We start from the raw sequence: 19,010 nt of genomic DNA, 5'->3' as shown, positions 1-19,010 counted from the left end.
TTGGAACCCCCCTTCAGGTAGTTGAAGGGGGGTTCCAAAGAGGATGGATCTAGACTGTTCTCAATGGTGGCAGATGACAGAACAAGGAGCAATGGTCTCAAGTTGCAATGGGGGAGATCTAGGTTGGATATTAGGAAACACTCTTTCACTAGGAGGGTGGTGAAGCACTGGAATGGGTTACCTAGGGAGGTGGTGGAATCTCCATCCTTAGAGGTTTCTAAGGCCCGGCTTGACAAAGCCCTGGCTGGGATGATTTAGTGTTGGTCCTGCTTTGAGCAGGGGGTTGGACTAGATGACCTCCTGAGGTCTCTTCCAACCTTGAGATTCTATGATTCTGTGATGGGTTCTCCTAAACAAAATAAGTCAATGTAGTTATTTAATTATTATTACCATGCTGCTCATTTAGTATTACTCATTGCATTCACAGACACTCCATACTACTTTAAGGGTGAAATTGTAAAAAGGAAGATCTACCTATTTCAGCTATTTATTTTTGATCAGAACTGCATCAAAAATGATAGTACCATAGAGTAATAACTATATTTTTTGCTCAAACTTGAGAATTCAAGAATAGTCCAGAAGGAAGACAGTATGAAATAAAAAAAGTTTACCAACCCGAAGATCCTGCATGTTCAGAAATGTTCCTTTCATCATCTTCAGTTCAGCTTCCTCCTGAGAAGGAACACGTCCCATGATGTTGTTTCATTCAGGAAACCAAGCGATGCATTTCTTTGTTGCACTGTTTGCATTTTGCACCCATGCCTGTTTTACACACAGGTAGAGGAACGTCATTAAAATATTTCCAAACTGGGGCTCTTTTAAAGCCTCTTGCTATTATAGGTTTTCCCTTTTAGTGAGAGAATGGTATGGTAGATCTCAAATCAATGAAGGCTACACTCAGAAAGACCTCAAGTCTTCTGGAATATGTTTCTCAAACAGTTTCACTTTTGTTTCTACTGTTTGTCCCTTCCTTCTCAGATTTATCTCCAGACTTCTCCTTGTCCAGATCTATTCCACCCCCAACAATCTTCTATTCATTGGACTTTTTGAAACTTTTCACTTTTAGAGAGAGGTAAGGAACTGACTTTGTGTACACAAATTTGCAGAGGGACAATAGGGTTGAGGTCTGTTATTTCTCACCTCCTTATATTATTCATTTATTTTAAAACATTTTTGCTGTTAACAAGCATGTTATCTGGAGACACAAATCCACAGTTTGAGAACTGCAAAACTAAGCATCTCTGATAGTATCTTCCAAACTGAGCACTGAGTCCCTTTGGGTAGATAGAAAGATTAACCTAAATAATCTACACAAAAGCCTCTGGAACCCCATAAGATTGGATCCCTAATCCATGAATTATTGGAACTCATTTACAAAACTTTTCTTAAATGTTACATGAATATATTGTCTCATACTATAGAATTAGAATTTATAATCCCTGTTCCATGATGAGATATCTTTGAGTTACAGTTTTCATTAAGGTACATTATCTTTAGATAGGTTTTTTTTCCACAAAAAGCATTTTATGAAAAAGATCTGATTTAAATAAAAAACATTCGATTTAAAAAAAAAAAATCATTGATTTTTATCCATCTTGCCCCCAGAGCAATGCATGCACCAAGGGATGACAGGTGTCTTCTGCACTCGTCTGTGGGCCCTATGTGGTGGGTGTGCTCAGGCCGCTTGCTGGATCAGACCCACGCATGAGCTCACAACAGTGTGGGAGGAGCCGAGTGGTTTGAGCATCGCCTGGGGTGTGGGAGATGCCTGGTTCCAGCCCCCCTCTGCCTGCGGGGGAGACAGGATTTGAGCAGGGCTTTGCCACCTCACAGGTGCTCTAGTCCCTGAGCTGTGGGGCCCCCTCTATCACTTCTGTGGGAGCTGTTCCTCTGGGGAGAACTAAAACTGGGCCAGAGAGCAGGGGCGTGAGACTGGCTCTGTAGCCAGGTGTGGAGCCTTCACCTGGGAGGTGGGAGTCCACGGGTCCAGTCCCTCTGCTCCATTGACCCTAATTAGTTAGCCAGGGAGGAGCAGCGTCAGCAGCCCTGCTCGCTGGATCAGGCCATCTGATTGTGACTGAAGGGGAGTGAAATGGACAGTGGATAAGTCTATCAATGGCTATGAACCAGGATGGGCAGGGATGGTGTCTCTAGCCTCTGTTTGCCAGAAGTTGAGAATGGGTGACGGGATGGATAACTTCATGATTCCCTGTTCTGTTCATTCCCTCTGGGGCACCTGGCACTGGCCACTGTCGGAAGACCGAATACTGGGCTAAATGGACCTTTGGTCTGACCCAGTATGATCATACTTATGTTCTTAATAAATTATAGTAAATTGTGTGAACAGCCGGAGCCCTGGCTCCCACCTGCAGCTTGGACACATCCCCTTGCTCTCCTCCAGTTTCAGCTCCTGCATCTCGTACCCCCCAAGCCCTTGTTCCTCTCCTACCCTCTCCCATAAAATCCCCCTCCTGCTCTTCACACCCCCCTCCATCCCTGCCCTTCCTTCTGGGCTGCTTTTCCTTCTTCACACTCCCCTTCAGCCCTGCCATACCCCCAATACACTCTCCCCATCTGCTCCCTTATTCCTCACGCATGCTCCCGCCCCCCTATACCTCCTCACCCCCTTCCCCTCCTCACTCCCCTTCCGGCCCTGCCCACACTTCTCCTCTTACCCAAGCCTCTTTCTCCCCGGTCAGGCCATTGTGTGAGCCCTTTCCCAGGTCTCCCTCCCACAGGAGCGCTCCTGAGGGCTGGTGCCACCTCTTGTGTATTGCCAGGGGCTCCCTGGCAGGGTCTGATTGGGTCTAACTCCCCCCTCCCCCAATCTCCCCCCCTCAGGCCTGCACTCCAGGCGCATGTTCCACACGGTGGTGTCAGAGCCCGGCCCGGGGCTGCCCTGGTACAGCCGTGTTGCGTACGTGGATGATCAGGTGATCTTTAACTACACCAGCGGGATGCAGAGGGTGGAGCCCTGCACAGCGTGGATGGCGCAGAACGAGGGCCCAGAGTTCTGGGACCTTCAGAACTTTTGGGCACGGCGCTGGGAGGCCTGGTTCAACACGAGTCTGAACACCCTGCGTGAGCTCTACAACCACAGTGAGGGTGAGTGCGGCACACGGCCTGACCTAGGGACGCAGGTACATGGGGCGGGGGAGAGGGAGCGCGGTTGATGTAAACAGTGTGAAGGGATAGCATGTTGGGGATGTAGGGAGGAGACAGCCATCAGGTGCATTTTCTCACTGGAGTCAGTGTGAATGTGGGGGACAAAGGGGGGCTGCAGGATGGAGGTTCCATGCGAAAGACATTTTTGACACCCTCCAAAGTGGAACTCTCATACTGTTCCCTTCCCAAACACCCCAGTTTTCTGCTACCAATCCCACTTGTAACTACCTCTGCTGCCCTTCGGGGACCCCCTGCCGCTCATGTTGCCGCTCATGTGTGGTTATTTCCCAGGCAGAGTGGCAGAGGTGAGAAAGCCAGAAGTTCCCATCAGACCCAGCTAGTCTGACCTCCTGGTGGCCCAGGCCAGAGAATCGCACCTAGGAATTCCTGCATAGAGCAGTTTGTTCCTCCCAGCTATGAAAGTGACGCTGTCAGACCCTAGAGCTAGAACAGGGCTCTGAGACATCTTGTCTCAATTCCCAGACACCGAGTGATGGGGAATCCCAATATCGACAACCCCAAGTGTTCAAACATCACGAGTCAGACCCCCAAAATCCTGAGTTTGGCTTAAATGTCATGAGTATTTTGGGAATAATATTGGAGGTTATTTTTATTTGCCCTCTGGTTTGAGCCTTAGGGGACATATTTCCAGGGTTTTCCCTGCTCCTAGAAGGACTAGAAGTTACTGCTGTAAGAAAAGAGAGCTGAGACTCTCCTCTAATCCCATGAGTCCAGGAACTGGGGATTTAATAAAACCACCCACTATCATGAGACGCACAGTAAAGTCACAAGAGCAGGCAGTGCTGCATTCACCGAAGCCTTGGGGAGAAGCTGCTCACCGGTGAGCCTCCTTCATTGTTCATTTTGTCTTATTTCCAGAGTGAGTTTATTTAAGGTCAGATTCCTCTTCACTCCTCAGGAGGAGGGACTGACATCGACTTGGGCTGGAGAGTTGTTAAAGAATCAGCCCCTACAACGTGCAGAGACTCCCAGTCTTCCTTACTCCTGGGAGCACAACCCCAGCACGTGTCCCCTGGTTGGAGCCCCCGGGGTCAGGCAGGTTCCCCTGCACACTATCGACAGATGTGTAAAGAACTGTTCTTCCTGCTCAGTCCCCAGTGTGCGGGGCTGTAGCCACCTGGCTAGGCCCCCGATTGGGCTGTCTCATTTAGCTCGGTGATGATCCATAAGCGTTCAGTGCCTGGCGCTGCTGAACTGTCCCTGGCAGGTGAGGGTCTCTCTGATGTAATTGCTCTGCCCTTCCTGACAGGGGACTGGCGAGTGAAAATCCCTGATTCCCCTGTGTTAGTGGTACTGGCCTGTCACATTGGTCCTCACTCAGGAGTGTCCCCAGCCCCTTGTTGTAACACCCCCACCCTGGCCCCAATCCCTCCTTTCTCCCAGCACTGGGACAGCAGCAATGAGAATTAATTCCCGTTCTGCCCTGGACACCTGGGTTCCTGGCAGCCCTGCCCCAGGACTAAGCGACAGGGCAGAGGGTTGCCAAGTGTCTGCCCCCCAGCCCACCCCCTCTGTAGCTAGTTTAACCCTCTCCTGACTAGTATCACCCATTGGTTCCCTGCTGCTGAGCCTGTCCAACCTGACCTGCTCACACGGACACTGGTCTCCCCAGTGCTGAGTGAGGGGCTCTGCTTGCCTGCCCCTAAGCCTGCGCTGGGGAGCTGCTGTTCTGTCCCCGCTGCCCCCTCCTGCTTCCTCCCCCCATTTGCCCCCTCCTTGCAGTCCTGAGGCTGCCAGCTTGCCGGAGACTGTCCTGAGTCCTGCACCTTGGCCACCAACAGTGTTCCCCTCTCTAGCTGCGTCTGCCCCCAACACGCACGTGGGGGAATTCGGGGTCTGGTTCCTCTGAGCCGGTGCAAAGGGGCCAAAGGGGAAGCGGCCCAGAGAGAGAGACGCACAAGGGGAGAGAAGGAGGGCAGGAAGGCTGCCACCAAAGGGACCCTGGGTTGGGACCCAGTGTAGAGGGCAGGCCTGGGTCCCCCCCTTCCCCCTTGCATGGGCACCCAGCCATTGGATATGGCAGTAGCGGACTGCACCAGACCCCCGACACGGGTTAGATTTTGGGGTGTGGTTGACCACTGTGGCTGGGGTGCAGAGAAAGACGGCTGTTAACCCACTCTCCCCCAGGAAGGGGGTGAAGATGGACTAGGGGGCACTGCCGTAGGGCAGTGGCCTGAAACAGATGTCGCTGAGCGGTGGCAATGCGGGTCCAAACACTAGCGAGGAACAGACGACGGACGGGACACCACCAGCAGAGGGTGCTCCCCATGGACCGAGCTAATTCCCAGAGTGACCAGCGGGAGGCGCCACGGTGCTGAGTCCCAACCCTGTCACAGCATGTATCATTTTTATGTCTGAATTTAGGGAAATAAGATACAAACTTGTATTTCTCTGTGTGTGCTGATGAGTGGCCCATCAGCAAACATTTAACTAACAATGGACTTTTGGGAGACGCCAGTCCACATCTGCTGAGCTAACATGTAAACAATGGCTTCAATCTGCAAGAAGCTGAATCGTTCATGGACATATGACTTGCCCATGTAGCTACAAACTCCAACTTGCTGCGGTGATTTTGCACAGAAGAACAAAGGAGTTTCCGCCCATGAGAGAGAGCATATAAAAGGCCCTGGAAGCCCCTCCATTTTGGTTTTGAGCTAGCTCCAGAGTCTGCCAGTCAGGAGAACACCCCTGTTTATCACCTGCGATGTAAGCTGGAACTAACAAGGACAGTACCGGGGAAAGGATTGGGCCCAGGCTAGGAAAGTATCCAGTCTGTTAAGTATGCTTATTGGAACATCTTTGAGGGTGAGATATTACCTGTAATAGATCCTCAGTGTATTAAGTTAGCCTTGCCTATTTTGATTTATTTTACTTAGTAACTTATCTTGTTCTGTCTGTTATTACTTGAAACCACTTAAATCCTACTCTTTATACTTAATAAAATACTCTGAGTTTATTAATAAACAAAAGTGAAGGGATTAATACCTGGGGGTGGGTGGGTGCGCAGTGGCAAATAGCTGTTCATATCTCTCTATCTGTGCTATAGAGGGCAGACACTTTATGAATTTACCCTGTATGAGCTTTATACAGAGTAAAACGGATTTGTTTGGGTTTGGATCCCATTGAGAGCTGGGTGCTGGAGACAGATAACTTGCTAAGCTATTTTCAGTGAAGCTTGCAGCTTTGGGGATATGGCCCAGACCCTGAGTCTGTGTTGAGCAGGCTAGCCTGTCTGGCTCAAGCAGAACAGGGATCTGGAGGTCCCAGGCTGGCAGGGAAAACTGGCAGGCTCAGCACATCAGGTGACAGTCCCACTGGGATCTCTGTGATCCAACCCGTCACAGGCTATACCTGCAAATCCAGGAACCCATCCCCCTGAGGGACTTAAACCTGGTCCTGTCAAAGCTCATAGGGGCTCCCTTTGAGCAGCTAGCATTGTGCCTTCTGTTGTACCATTCCTGGAAGGTCGCCTTTCTGGTAGCAATTACCTCAGTCAGGAGGGTCTTGGAGATTAGAGCTCTTATGTCAAAACCTCCGTATACAGTGGAGTCACACTTTACGCGGGGATTAGGTTCTGAAGTCAATGCGTAAGGCGAAAATCGCGTATAGCCAAACACTCATTGAGTGGAATGTCGGGCTGAATTGCCCGCACTACAGGTACAATATTTAAATTGTTATTTTTCTTCTTTTTTTTGCCGAGCATGTATAGTTAAAATCATGTAAGTTGAATCCGCATATGATGTGACTCCCCTGTCCAGTGTTCTTTAAGGACAAAGTACAACGTCGTCCCCACCCGGGGTTCCTCCCAAAGGTAGTCTTGCAGTTCATAGTAATCAAGGTATTTTCCTGCCCATTTTCTTCCCAAATCCATTTAAGAATAGGTAGGAATGGCGTCTCCACACTCTGGATATTAGGTGCGCCCTAGTATTCTATATAGAAAGGACTAAGTCGATCCGTAAATCCACTCAACTCTTTGTGACAGTAGCTGATAGGATGAAAGGCTCAGATAATTTCATCCTGGATCATGTTGTGCATTCACATGTGGTACAAGTAGGCAGGTATCCCACCACCTGCCTTCCTGATGATCCATTTTATGAGAGTACAAGCTTCCTCAGGGATGTTTGTGGCCCAGGCCCAATCCAGGACATTTGCAGAGCAGTGACCTGGGCACCAGTACATACTTTTTCTTCCAACTACGCCATCACCTCAGCAGTACCCGTAGTGGGAGCACTGCTGCAACCCCTGGAGTGGCGCCTGTATAGCACGCTATAAGGGGAGCCGCGCACTCCCTCCACCCTCAGTTCCTTCTTGCCGCCAGTGATGGTGCATCGGAACTACTTGCTCCAGCTTTGCTGCAGCTCATCCCAGAACTCGTTTCGTTGTTAGTAGTACCTGCCTTTGTTAGTTCAATAAAGTTTCAGCTTAGTTAGTTAGTTAGTCAGTCTTCAGGCCGGGGCATGCCCCAGGCCGCAGGGTTTAAATTGTGCGAGTCTTGCAGGCGTTCGATGCCTAGAAGTGACCTGCATGCCTGACTGTCTCCGCTGCTTGGGTGAATCTCACATCAGCGACTGCTGTAAGATCTGCAGGTCCTTTAAACCCAGAACTAAAAAAGAGAGAGAGATTAGACTTCGGGCCCTTCTCATGGAGTCGGCACTGGCCTCAACCCCGATGTGCCGAGCGGAATCGGCACTGGGTACGTCATCTTCGGTGCGCAGCGATCTCCCAGCACCTTCTGGTGGCTGGCACCGCTCCCCATCCAAGAAGCAGAGAAAGGCCCCGTCCTCTCAGAGGCGTCGAGAGAAAGCAAGGGGTGAGGCTAGACCTACGTCGGGCAGCCCCAGTTCCTCCCCCAGGCTCCAGATCTCCGACTCAGGTTGAGCGGAGCAGCCCGGTTGCGTCGACTCAGGCCTCTCCGGACGTCTGCATGCCTTCGATGCCGGAGGCTCTGCAGGCTGCCAAAAACATTATGACTCTGCAGGTGCCTGGGGCACTGCCGGCACCTGGATCCCACTCTACGGGCAAGCTGCCGCTGGGCCCCCACCAACCGACACCGACCCGCCGCAGATCCCGGTCAGGGGATCGCTCTCAGGCCCACTCGCTGCTCAGTGTCCTATCAGGACACAGCCTCCAGCCTCCGCTTTCGTCCAGGGCCGCCCAGAGGATTCAGGGGGCCTGGGGTTGTTGGCGGAGGGGGCCCCCTGAATTACTGCCGAAGACCTGGAGCGGAAGAAGCTCCGGGGGCCCGGGCCCCACAAGAGTTTTCCAGGGCCCCCAGAGCGAGTGAAGGACCCCACTCCAGGGGCTCCAAAAAACTCTCCTGGGGGCCCCTGCGGGGCCTGGGGCAAATTGCCCCACTTCCCTCTCCCGCCCCCCTCCTCGCCCCCCGGACAGCCCTGCTTTCGTCGCCTAACAGGTTGTCTGGTCCTGTGCCGTCGGAGTGGAGTTCCAGGCACCCCTCCACGCCGAGTACAGAGTATCGGCAGGACAGGCGCAGATGCCGTAGATGCTCCCATTCTTGGCGGAGCTACCAAAGCTGCTCCCGCCATGGGTGCTGTTGCTGGTCATGCTCCAGCTCTCTCGCCTCGAGGCACCGTGCCCACGGCTCCCAGCGGGGGCCGCCAGCTCCATCAAGGCATCGAAGTGTCTCAAGAAGTAGCAGCTTGAGGCGGCACCATTCGTTGACGTCGGAGTCCTGGTCCCGTGGCAGACATCGCTCTTGGTACCACCGCTCGTACCGCTCCCACTGCACCGATAGGTCATTGGTAACCCCGACCTCGACCTCCACGCGGCACCCTACGACTCAGCTGGGCCAACCCAACCAGCTGGTGCCGCCGGTGCTGCAGCAGAGTCAATGGCACGGGCCCTCATGGCAAGGCCAGTGGTGCCAGTGGACCTCCTGGCTTCCCGTACACGCCCAGCCAGGCCCTTGGTCGGTGGCGGGGGCATCGGAGGCTCCTTCAGCCACACTATCCAGACTTCCGAGGGATAGATCGGCGGATCATGGGTCCTCGGCACCGCACGAGGAGTCCGACCAAGGGGTGGATCCCATGGCACCAGCCGACGTGCGGAGCCCCGTACTGGCCCCCTCCCCCACACCGGATGACAACATTGCAGCCCCACCCCCCTCACGAGGCCTTCAGGGCTCATCAGGAGCTACTAAAGCGAGTAGCATCCAGTCTCCAGCTGAGAAGATGGAGGGACCCTCAGACTCGCCGTCTAACATGCTCTCGTCCTCGGTACTGGGCAGAGTGGCCCTCCCACTGCACGAAGGGGTGGCTAACATCTCCAATGCCCTCTGGCGAACGCTGGCCTCCCTCGCCCCCATTTCTTTTTCGCCAGGCAGAGCGCAAATACTTCATACCCATGAAAGGGCACAAATACCTTTTATACCTACCCGGCCCCCAACTCCCTAGTGGTGGAGTCCGTAAATCATATGGAAAGACAGGGTCAACCAGGACCCACACCCAAAAATAAAGACTCTAAAAGACTGGACTCGTTTGGCAGGAAGCTTTATTCGTCTGCCAACTTCCAGCTCCGGGTGGCCAACCACCAAGCCCTCCTCAGTCGTTATGAGTTTAACTTGTGGGGGTCACTGCCGAAATACGAGCCCTCCCTCCTGGAGCGCGAAAGGAAGGATTTTAAGGCACTGGTGGAGGAGGGCGCCGCCGCTGCAAAGGCCGTGTCCATGCGCAGGGCATCGTGGCTACTGCTGTCCGGGCTCTCCGCGGAGGCGCAGTCTGTGATGCAGGATCTTCCCTTTGACGGCAAGGACCCGTTCGCAGAACAAACAGATGTGAGGCTCCATGGCATGAAGGACTCACGTACTACCCTACAAACCCTCGGGCTCTATGTCCTGCCCAAGGAAAAGCCTAAGACGCAAGCCTCCATTCCTGCGCCCCAGCCGAGAGTTGAGCGGCTCTATAGATGTCCTGGATAGGGACAAGGGCCACAAAGGCTGCCGATGAGTTGTGGCTGATCAATGGCTAGATGCGGAGAAGAGAAGGTGTTCGGAAGGGGTCAGGCGTGTCCTCCTCGAAAGTAGAAAGCCATACACATGCTGAGCCTGGGAGGGTGTAGGACCCAACGGCATAAGTGGGAACCCCATTTCTCAGGGGAGGGAGGGTCCAGTAGCAAGGAGAAGAACTACTGGGCTATCTGCAGTGGGGTCTTGGTGAGATTTTCAGAGAGAGGCTGCTGCTGACCCTCAGCTGTGTTTCAGGGTTTCACATTATCCAGATGAAATATGGCTGTGATCTCCGGGAAGACAACACCACTTGGGGGTTTTACCAGGATTCCTATGACGGACGAGACTTTCTTACCTTCGATAAGGAGACCATGACTTGGGTAGCAGCAGATATTGGGGCTCAGATCACCAAGAGGAGATGGGATGCTGAAGTATTTGACAACCAGTGGTGGAAACACTACCTGGAAGAGGAATGTATTTCCTGGCTAAGGAGTTCTCTAGAGTATGGGAAGGAGACTCTACAGAGGAAAGGTAAGGCTGGGGGACAAGCCCCACCTAGGAAGTCACTACAAGTTACATCTCTATTTCCCAGCCCCAGTTCCAAAATGGAGTAGGGAGTTCAGCTAACCTTACACCAGGGATGGGTGGGGAAACAACCCCTCTCCCCTCCCTAGCTCTGCTGGGGAAAAAAGATAAGAAATTGAAAATGTTAAAAGCAGCTCACTGTAGAGAAGCTGACCTAATGAGCCCAAATTTACAGCACAAATTCTATCTCTTCCCCTGATGTAACACAGTAATTATCAAGGCAATCTGCCTGTGCATGTGCATTTTAGAGCACTTTGTTTAATTAAGGAAGTGCCACCACTTCTATGGACACCAGCTTCATTCACCATGTAATTCTTCCTCATTCACCGTCTATACCATCATATATCAGGGGGGTAGCCGTGTTAGTCTGGATCTGTAAAAAGCGACAAAGAGTCCTGTGGCACCTTATAGACTAACAGAAGTATTGGACCATAAGCTTTCGTGGGTGAATACCCATGCGTCTGACGAAGTGGGTATTCACCCACAAAAGCTCATGCTCCAACACGTCTGTTAGTCTATAAGGTGCCACAGGACTCTTTGTCGCTATACCATCATATTTAGTGTCTTACCCCCATCCCCTGTGTTCTGCCAATGACAGTAGCTTTGTTATTGTTGCCTCTTTGTCCAAACTTCTTCCACAGTCATTTATGTGCTTCCTTCCATGCCATCCCCTACATGTGGAATTGCTCTCGCCATACTAACCTGGAAGAATGTTACCCTTGTCCTCAAAGTTTTCCCCCCTCAAGACCTACCTTTGCTGCAACACTTTCATACTTATTACTTGATTCTTTTATCAATAAGACATCAGATAATCACTCAGTCACATTTATTACCAAAGCTTTTTAGTTAAAGATTAATCAGCACAAACATAGAAGGGAAGAGGTTAAATGCTTTACCATACTGATTCAGAACTGATTAGTTGCAGCATAATCTGCTTCAAAATGTTAACTCACTATTTCCCATGTATGTACCTTGTCTGTTACCAATTTCCCAAATTAGTTAGCATCATTACACACCCTAATCTTTCCCTTCCCAAACTGTTTGCTCTTGCTGTTCAAGGTTACTTTAATTTTGTACCCAGTTTTTTGCAACACTTATACATCTCTACCCTGATATAATGCGAATTCGAATATAACACGGTAAAGCAGCGCTCCGGGAGGGGGGGGCGCACTCTGGTGGATCAAAGCAAGTCCGAAATAACACGGTTTCACCTATAATGTGGTAAGATTTTTTTGGCTCCCGAGGACAGCGTTATATCGAGGTAGAGGTGTACTAGTTGCTTATTTCTCTCACAAACCTCAGCAGAACATGATCTTGTTCTTGGCCATCTTTACAAATGCCAACAAGAAAAAGCTATACACAGCAGTGTAATGTGTATTTCAGTGCCAAGAGGCTGGGAAACTGATTTTTCCACATGTGTAAATCCTTTTGAAATCCATAATATTGGGTAAATATTGTTGTTAACAACCTACAAGAAATTAGCCAATTAATATTAGCTAGTTTGAGGGCCAGTTTACAGCCATGTGTCATTTTTTTGTTTAATGGTTCTTTCCATTTCTAATTGGTCAGTTTATCTAGTTCATTTTTTGCTCCCTGGCCAGGGCAAGATTCTTCTCTCTTTCAAATCCAGGGACTGAGAGGAGATGGGCACAAACGTAGGAAATGATTGACACCTGTATCTGGAGCTTAGTGAAGCCTTTCAAGGTACTTGTGTCACTGTGGCTGGGAGCAGAAGCTTCTGGTTACCACACTCATAGAATCTGGTCAGGGACCTGGATTTGGGGTTCACCATTGCTGATGCTGTGAATTTGGCACAGAAATCCTCTAACATGGTGGTTCTCTCTCATCAGAGGGATTCCGTCTCATGGACTCTCATCCTCTCCCACTGCTGGGGTCTCAGAATTTCATGCTGCAAAACTCCAGCAAAGACTGCCTGGATTAGAGCTTGAAAACAGCTAACTTCAATTTCATCTTTTTCCCAGTGTGCCCAACTGCTAGAGTGAGTTACAGGTCATCTCATGATGGCCTCAGCACCCTCTCTTGTAAGGTCAGTGGGTTCTACCCCCGGGACATCACCGTGACCTGGCTGAAAAATGGGGAGAGCAGACAGCAAGAGACCTACTCTGAAGGCATCCTACCCAGTGGGGATGGGACCTACCAGACCTGGTTGACAATGGAGATTGATCCCAAGATCAACGCCCATTATTCATGTCACGTGGAGCATGAAAGCCTGTTAGAGCCACTCTCTGTCTCCTGGGGTAAGGAGTTTGTGTGTTTGTCTGTTTTCCTAGTGGGAGAGGGGGAATCCATTAAACTCAACCCCTGAAAAATTCTCATTCTGATTAATAGGCTGAAGCTGGAATTTCCTGAGGGTCTGTGAGGCCCTGTCCTCTTTGACCCTGTCCCTCTGCAGTCAAGTTCTTGTGCTAGAGTTGGGGCCTGCAGTGCCTGGGGCTCATGTCTTGCTCTCCAGTTTTCTGCCTCTGGGGCTGTTGGATACATCTCAGCAATACGCTGTCTCTGAAGGGAGAAGATTAACAATGAGGCATTAAGGCCTGAAGGGACCATTCTAATCATCTGATCTGAGCTCCTGCATAGCCCAGGGCAGGGGGGAATCACATCAGGGACCCCAGCATCCAGTCTGGTCATCTGTGGGCAAACTAGATCTGACCCTTCAGAAAGAGATGCCCATTCCAGATGTAAAGTCTCCAAGAAATGAAGAATTTATCACATCCCAGGGAAAGCTCAAATCTGCCCCTTATTTCCAGACAGAATTGGTCTTGCTTCAGCTTTCAGCCCGGTCTCAACTTCATGCACTCGTGGTCCTGCCATGAGTGCAAGGGACGGGACTAGATGACCTCTCGAGGTCCCTTCCAGTCATATGATCCAGCAGGTTCTCAGAAATATGGCTCTATGGGTCCTTCATTCTTGTCCATGTGGCCAGAGAGAGATGTTTAATGTTGGGAGCAGCTTGTTTCTGTGTGCAGAGATGCTGGAAGAGAGGGTATGGCCTTGGAATGGAGCGAGGAGGCAGATTGGAGCCCTGCATCAGTGGGGAGAGTCTCCTATGCCCCTAGCACAAGAAAGTCAAGGAAGAATTTTTTACACATGGAGCTGCCTTCCACCCATCTTTTTGCTTGGTTAATTGGGATGTGGAAAAATGCAGCATTTGGAAGTGCAAACAATTTCTAAAAGGGCAGCCTGCACTGGAAATCTAGTCAAAAGATAGTTTCACATCATAATGTTGCTACCACGTCCCCTGCCAACTTTTGTCTCATAAACCACATTTCCTTATTCTCTTAGAAATATTTTTCTTTTTGCTGTATTATGTGCCTCTTTCAGACAACAGGATAAGATAATTCAGTTTCACTAATGCGTATAGAGAACTCGGGGTTTAACAGGTTTATATAAACCAAGAACAGTATTAAAATATCTCTATCGTCCCCTCTTCACTTCCTGCCCCCTCAAAAAACATGCATTGTGTCTGTAACTCCATTCATGGCTGGGAAATCCAGAGCTTTGAGGTCAGTTTCCAGTTTGTCACCAGACTCCCACAATGGGATTGTGTTCCATTAGTCATGAAAGTCAGCGTGGTCAAGGGGGGTTAGGGGCTGGGAGCCAGGACTCCTGGGTTCTGTCCTTGGCTCTTGCACTGACTCACCTTCCCCTTCAATTTAGGGATGATACTGACATCCATCCTCCCCCACACAGAGGTGTATGACGATTGATTAATGTTATAAAAGTCTTCTATTTTAAGTGCTACATATTTATTATGAATTCATAGATTCTAGGCTGGAAGGGACCTCGAGAGACCTCATGGCAGGACCAAATACTGTCTAGACCATTCCTGATAGACACTGAAGTGGTAGAGGCTGTGTTCAGGACTTTCTATGGTGGGGTGCAATGCCGTGCATGGAGCTCATTGGAAGGGGTGGAGGGTTGCAAGACTCAGCCCTTATCTGGGGAGCCGACTGATTGATCCGTGCAGTGGGATGAAAGAGGGTTTAAGTGGGGGGGGGAGGGGGATTTTTTCCCCATTGATCATTCTCTCCATTTCATTTCAGCACCAAATAACAATCTGATTCCCATTGTGGCTGGAGTTATCACTGCAGTTGTCCTGATTGGTGTTATAATCGGAGTAGTCGTTTGGAAAAAGAAATGCCCAGGTAAAGAGCCTGGGATGGGGGGGATTCCCTGGACTTGCCGGGCCCTGCACATACCGCTAAGGACAACAGCAATACAGGAGCCAGTGTCAGTATGGTGTAACTCCCCCACTGCGGGACTGAGCTAGTGACACCCCATGGGAGGTGCTGGAGGGCCAGACCCAGAAACTGGATACAGGTTACGTTTATATGAGGCTAGATTTTTTCCAAAGAGCTCAGCACCCAGTGGGCTGAGTTCTTTGGAAACTCTGTCTCATTGTGTCTTTCTCTCCTGCCAGTGATGAGCGCCGGGGAACTTGAGTCCATTACTGAGCGCCAGGGGACTGTGCTGGGCCAGGGGCCCTGTTTCTGAGCTGTGGACACAGATCGGAGTTGGTTCCTACCTTGGGAGCTGCATTCACTGAAATTTGCCTTTTCTCTGCAGGGAAGAAGGGAGACGGTTACACTGTAGCTCAGGGTAAGTTACAGGAGACTCATTGCCTCTTTTCAAGTGGCCATCCCTGAACAACTATCAGTATTCACACAGTACATTTCATCCAGAGGAATCCAGTAATTGTGATTTCAATCATTCCTTGTTTCAGATAGGAATGTGTGAGTTCTATATGACTTTGTCCTTTCAGAGAGCTAACGTGGTCGCTCCTGGCCTATTATACCCACCACTCATGAAGGTGCGTGAGCTAATCTATCTTTTATTGGACCAACTTCTGTTGGGGGGAGAGGCAAGTTTTCAAAAAGCCCCCACTCTTTTAAAAGTGACCTGCCTTCCCTCGCCCCCGTTCCAGCACCCCTGAGCAGCAGGAGGAGTCTCACAGCTGAGCAAGGCAAAGGAGCCAGACATCAGCCAAAAGAGCAGAGATGTGCAAATGCCACAGGCTATTACCTGCTAAGTGGCACTAAGTCCAAAGAAGGAAACAAAGTGAACTAGTCTCAGTCTCTCATTAATGTTTATTTTCTACTTACCTAGGTAGGTGATGTCACTACATTTTAGCAATCACTGAAGCAGCAAGTGACAAGTCCCTATTTGGAAATAAATCTCTTATTTCTTCTTCCAGGTGTTTATTCTCCTAACCCTCCCCAACCCTTCCCACACACATTCTCTCTTTCTCTGAAGGAAGATGAGTGGTGGCAGATGACAGAACAAGGAGTAATGGTCTCAAGTTGCAGTGGGGGAGGTCTAGGTTGGAAATTAGGAAACACTATTTCACTAGGAGGGTGGTGAAGCACTGGAATGGGTTACCTAAGGAGGTGGTGGAATCTTCATCCTTAGATATTTTTAAGGCCCAGCTTGACAAAGCCCTAGGGCCTGGGGCAGTTGCCCAGAACCACACCATTCGCAGCCTCCCGCCTGACCCCCTTTCTTAAGTGAGCCTCCCACCCTCCCTGCCCTGCTCCTGCCCCCATGGCCTCGCAGCCCTCCTACCCATGCAGAGGGGGGGCATGTACTCGGGCTGTGTAGGGCACCAGAAATGGTAGGGACAGTCCTGCCAATATATCTTTTTTGAGATGGGGCGACCACATCTGCACAGTATTCAAGGTGTGGGCATACCATGGATTTATATAGAGGCAAGATGATATTTTCTGTCCTATTATCTATCCCTTTTTTAATTATTCCCAGCATTCTGTTTGCTTTTTTGACTGCGCTGCACATTGAGTGGATGTTTTCAGAGAACTATCCACAATGACTCTGAGATCTCTTTCTTGAGTGGTAACAGCTAATTTAAACCCCATCATTTGATATGTATAGTTGGGATTATGCTTTCCAATGTGCATTACTTTGCATTTATCAACATTAAATTTCATCTGCCATTTTGTTGCCCAGTCACCCAGTTTTGTGAGATCCTTTTGTAGGTCTTCACAGTCTGCCTGGGACTTAACTATCTTGAGTAGTTTTGTATCATCTGCAAATTTTGCCACCTCACTGTTTACCCCTTTTTCCAGATCATTTATGAATATGTTGAATAGGATTGGTCCCAGTACAGATCCTTGGGGGGCACAACTATTTTCCTCTCTCCATTCTGAAAACTGGCCATTTATTCCTATGCTTTGTTTCCTAACTTTTAACCAGTTACCAATCCATGAGAGGACCTTCCCTCTTATCCCATGACAGCTTACTTTGCTTAAGAGCCTTTGGTGAGGGACTTTGTCAAAGGCTTTCTGAAAATCTAAATACACTATATCCACTGTATCCCCCTGCTTCGTGTGCTCAAAGAATTCTAATAGATTGGTGAAGCATGATTTCCCTTTACAAAAACCATGTCGACTATTTCCCAACAAATTATGTTCATCTAGGTGTCTGACAATTTTGATCTTTACGATAGTTTCAACCAATTTGCCCGGTACTGAAGTGAGGCTCACTGGCCTGTAGTTGCCAGGGTCACCTGTGGAGCTGTTTTTAAAATATGTAACCCCAATTGTGCCCCCCAAGTTAAAGTGAAATAAGATTATGACATCATTTTGTACAGTTTTACCTAAAAAAGGATTGAGTAATTACTTGCAGCATAGATATTACAGTAAGATCATAATAAATGTATTGATGATTTTAGAAGATGCTTTAGAGACATCAGCTCAGGGAAATTTCTCTTGTCATTTTACACAGATGTTGTGAACCTCTAGTGGAAAGTGAAGGTGTCGTTCCCAAAAGAGGGTTTCATGTGCATGTTCCACAATTTGCACTTTTCAGCTTAGCCAAATCTGTTTGTTTTATTCTCATCTTCACCTGGCACCCTTTAGTTGAATGACTACCTACCCCCCTGCACCACTAACCCATGCCCACCCCGATCAAATATCCCGACAGTTGGATAGTCCATCTGCTCACTGGAAGGATCTTTTTTTTTTTTTTTCTGCCCCTCCCTTTGTGCTGCCCTTTGGCCCCCGGCTGCTTTTAATGCAAGTGCTGAGTGCCCCAACATCTATCAGTGGCCTACAGTCAGCCCTCCTGTGCTGAGTGGGGATGAGTGCCAGGGTAGCACTATCAGATGAGGTCCCACAGGCAAGGTAGGTTCTGCTGCACCTATCCTCCCCTGCTTTGTGCATTGCAACAGGTCGGGGCAGGAGACAGCCACCCAGAAGCCCGGTGTGGGGCTGCAGTGCCTGCCTGGAGGCAGAATCATAGGCACCTATGGAACTTTTAGGGTGGAAAGTTGGGCTCTGAGCAAGTATATGCACCTACAGGGTTCAGAGGCAGCCGAGTGGGAGTTTGTGTATCCCAGTGGGATCTGATTCTTGGGCTTAGGCACTTAAAGTGATAGGTGTCAGTCTCTTTGCGACTCTACTAACTCTTACCAACAACATTTCTCCTTCCATTTGTTTTTTTTTTTTAAATACCCTAGGAAATACGTTAACAAAAAAACACTTCATTACCACAGAGATCTGGTTGCCTGGCAATATCGCATGTCCTTCCAGAACACCAAGTTCAGCAAATTCAAACTTCTGAACACCTGAAAATACACAGTTATGGTACATTCACTGTGATGTTGCACTCCATATGGAAATATGCTTATGAATACAGGGGCGGCAGGTTATATGGGCTCTTGGTGCCTGAGCACCAGGAATATTCAAGGCTGGGGGCTGTGCTCCACCAATATCTGGAGCTGGGTTTCTCCCCTGGCCCTGCCTGGAGCGGGCACCGGCCCCTGCCGCCACCCCCCGTCCCCGCCCCGGAGCGTCCCCCTCTGGCCCAGTAGCGTAGCTGTGGGGAGTGGCCGCTCCCCTCTGTGCACATTTTCCAAAAGCAGCACCTTTCCAGTTTCCAGGCAGCCAGCACTGGGCTCTGGACTCGGAGTCTAGAGCCGGGTTTTGCGTGTGGCTGCCGGCTGGCTCTGGGCTCCGCACTGCCCCCCTGCATCCCCAGCCCAGCTCGCTAGCTCCGGGGCTGCAGCGTTGGCTGGTTGCCCGGCTCCCTGCGGATGAGGAGGAGGAGGCTCCCAAGCCGGGGTGGGCTCTGCCAGGAGGGGAAGGGGTGGCAGCGCAGCCTGGGAATGGGGGGGTGGGGGGAAGGGGAGTGTAGCAGATGCCAATTTGAGGTGAATAGTCTCTTGGCCAGATTCTACTGGGTTTATGGGGCTTTGTGCTATGGACTGGAGTAAAGTGGCTGGTGAATAACCAGGAATCTG

At 50.1% G+C, this 19,010-nt stretch overlaps 1 protein-coding gene across 3 annotated transcripts in view; it reads left to right on the top strand.

Annotated features, from left to right (window-relative positions):
• LOC117878433 (class I histocompatibility antigen, F10 alpha chain-like) overlaps positions 1–19,010 on the top strand; it is a 46,110-nt gene that overhangs the window by 20,269 nt on the left and 6,831 nt on the right. Inside the window, exons 2-7 of one of the 3 annotated variants that reach the window (XM_034772615.1) lie at positions 979–1,072; positions 2,842–3,105; positions 10,406–10,681; positions 12,718–12,993; positions 14,800–14,901; positions 15,323–15,355. In XM_034772615.1, the coding sequence (XP_034628506.1) occupies positions 2,859–3,105; positions 10,406–10,681; positions 12,718–12,993; positions 14,800–14,901; positions 15,323–15,355 (934 nt within the window). In that variant the 5' untranslated portion in view covers positions 979–1,072; positions 2,842–2,858. The other 2 variants (XM_034772613.1, XM_034772614.1) reach the window with 2 other exon arrangements.

This window comes from Trachemys scripta, chromosome 5 (genome assembly GCF_013100865.1).
Source record: "Trachemys scripta elegans isolate TJP31775 chromosome 5, CAS_Tse_1.0, whole genome shotgun sequence".
Taxonomy (NCBI): Eukaryota; Metazoa; Chordata; order Testudines; family Emydidae; genus Trachemys; species Trachemys scripta.
The sequence above is the reverse complement of the archived record's forward strand: the minus strand, read 5'-3'. Positions and strand labels throughout refer to the sequence as shown.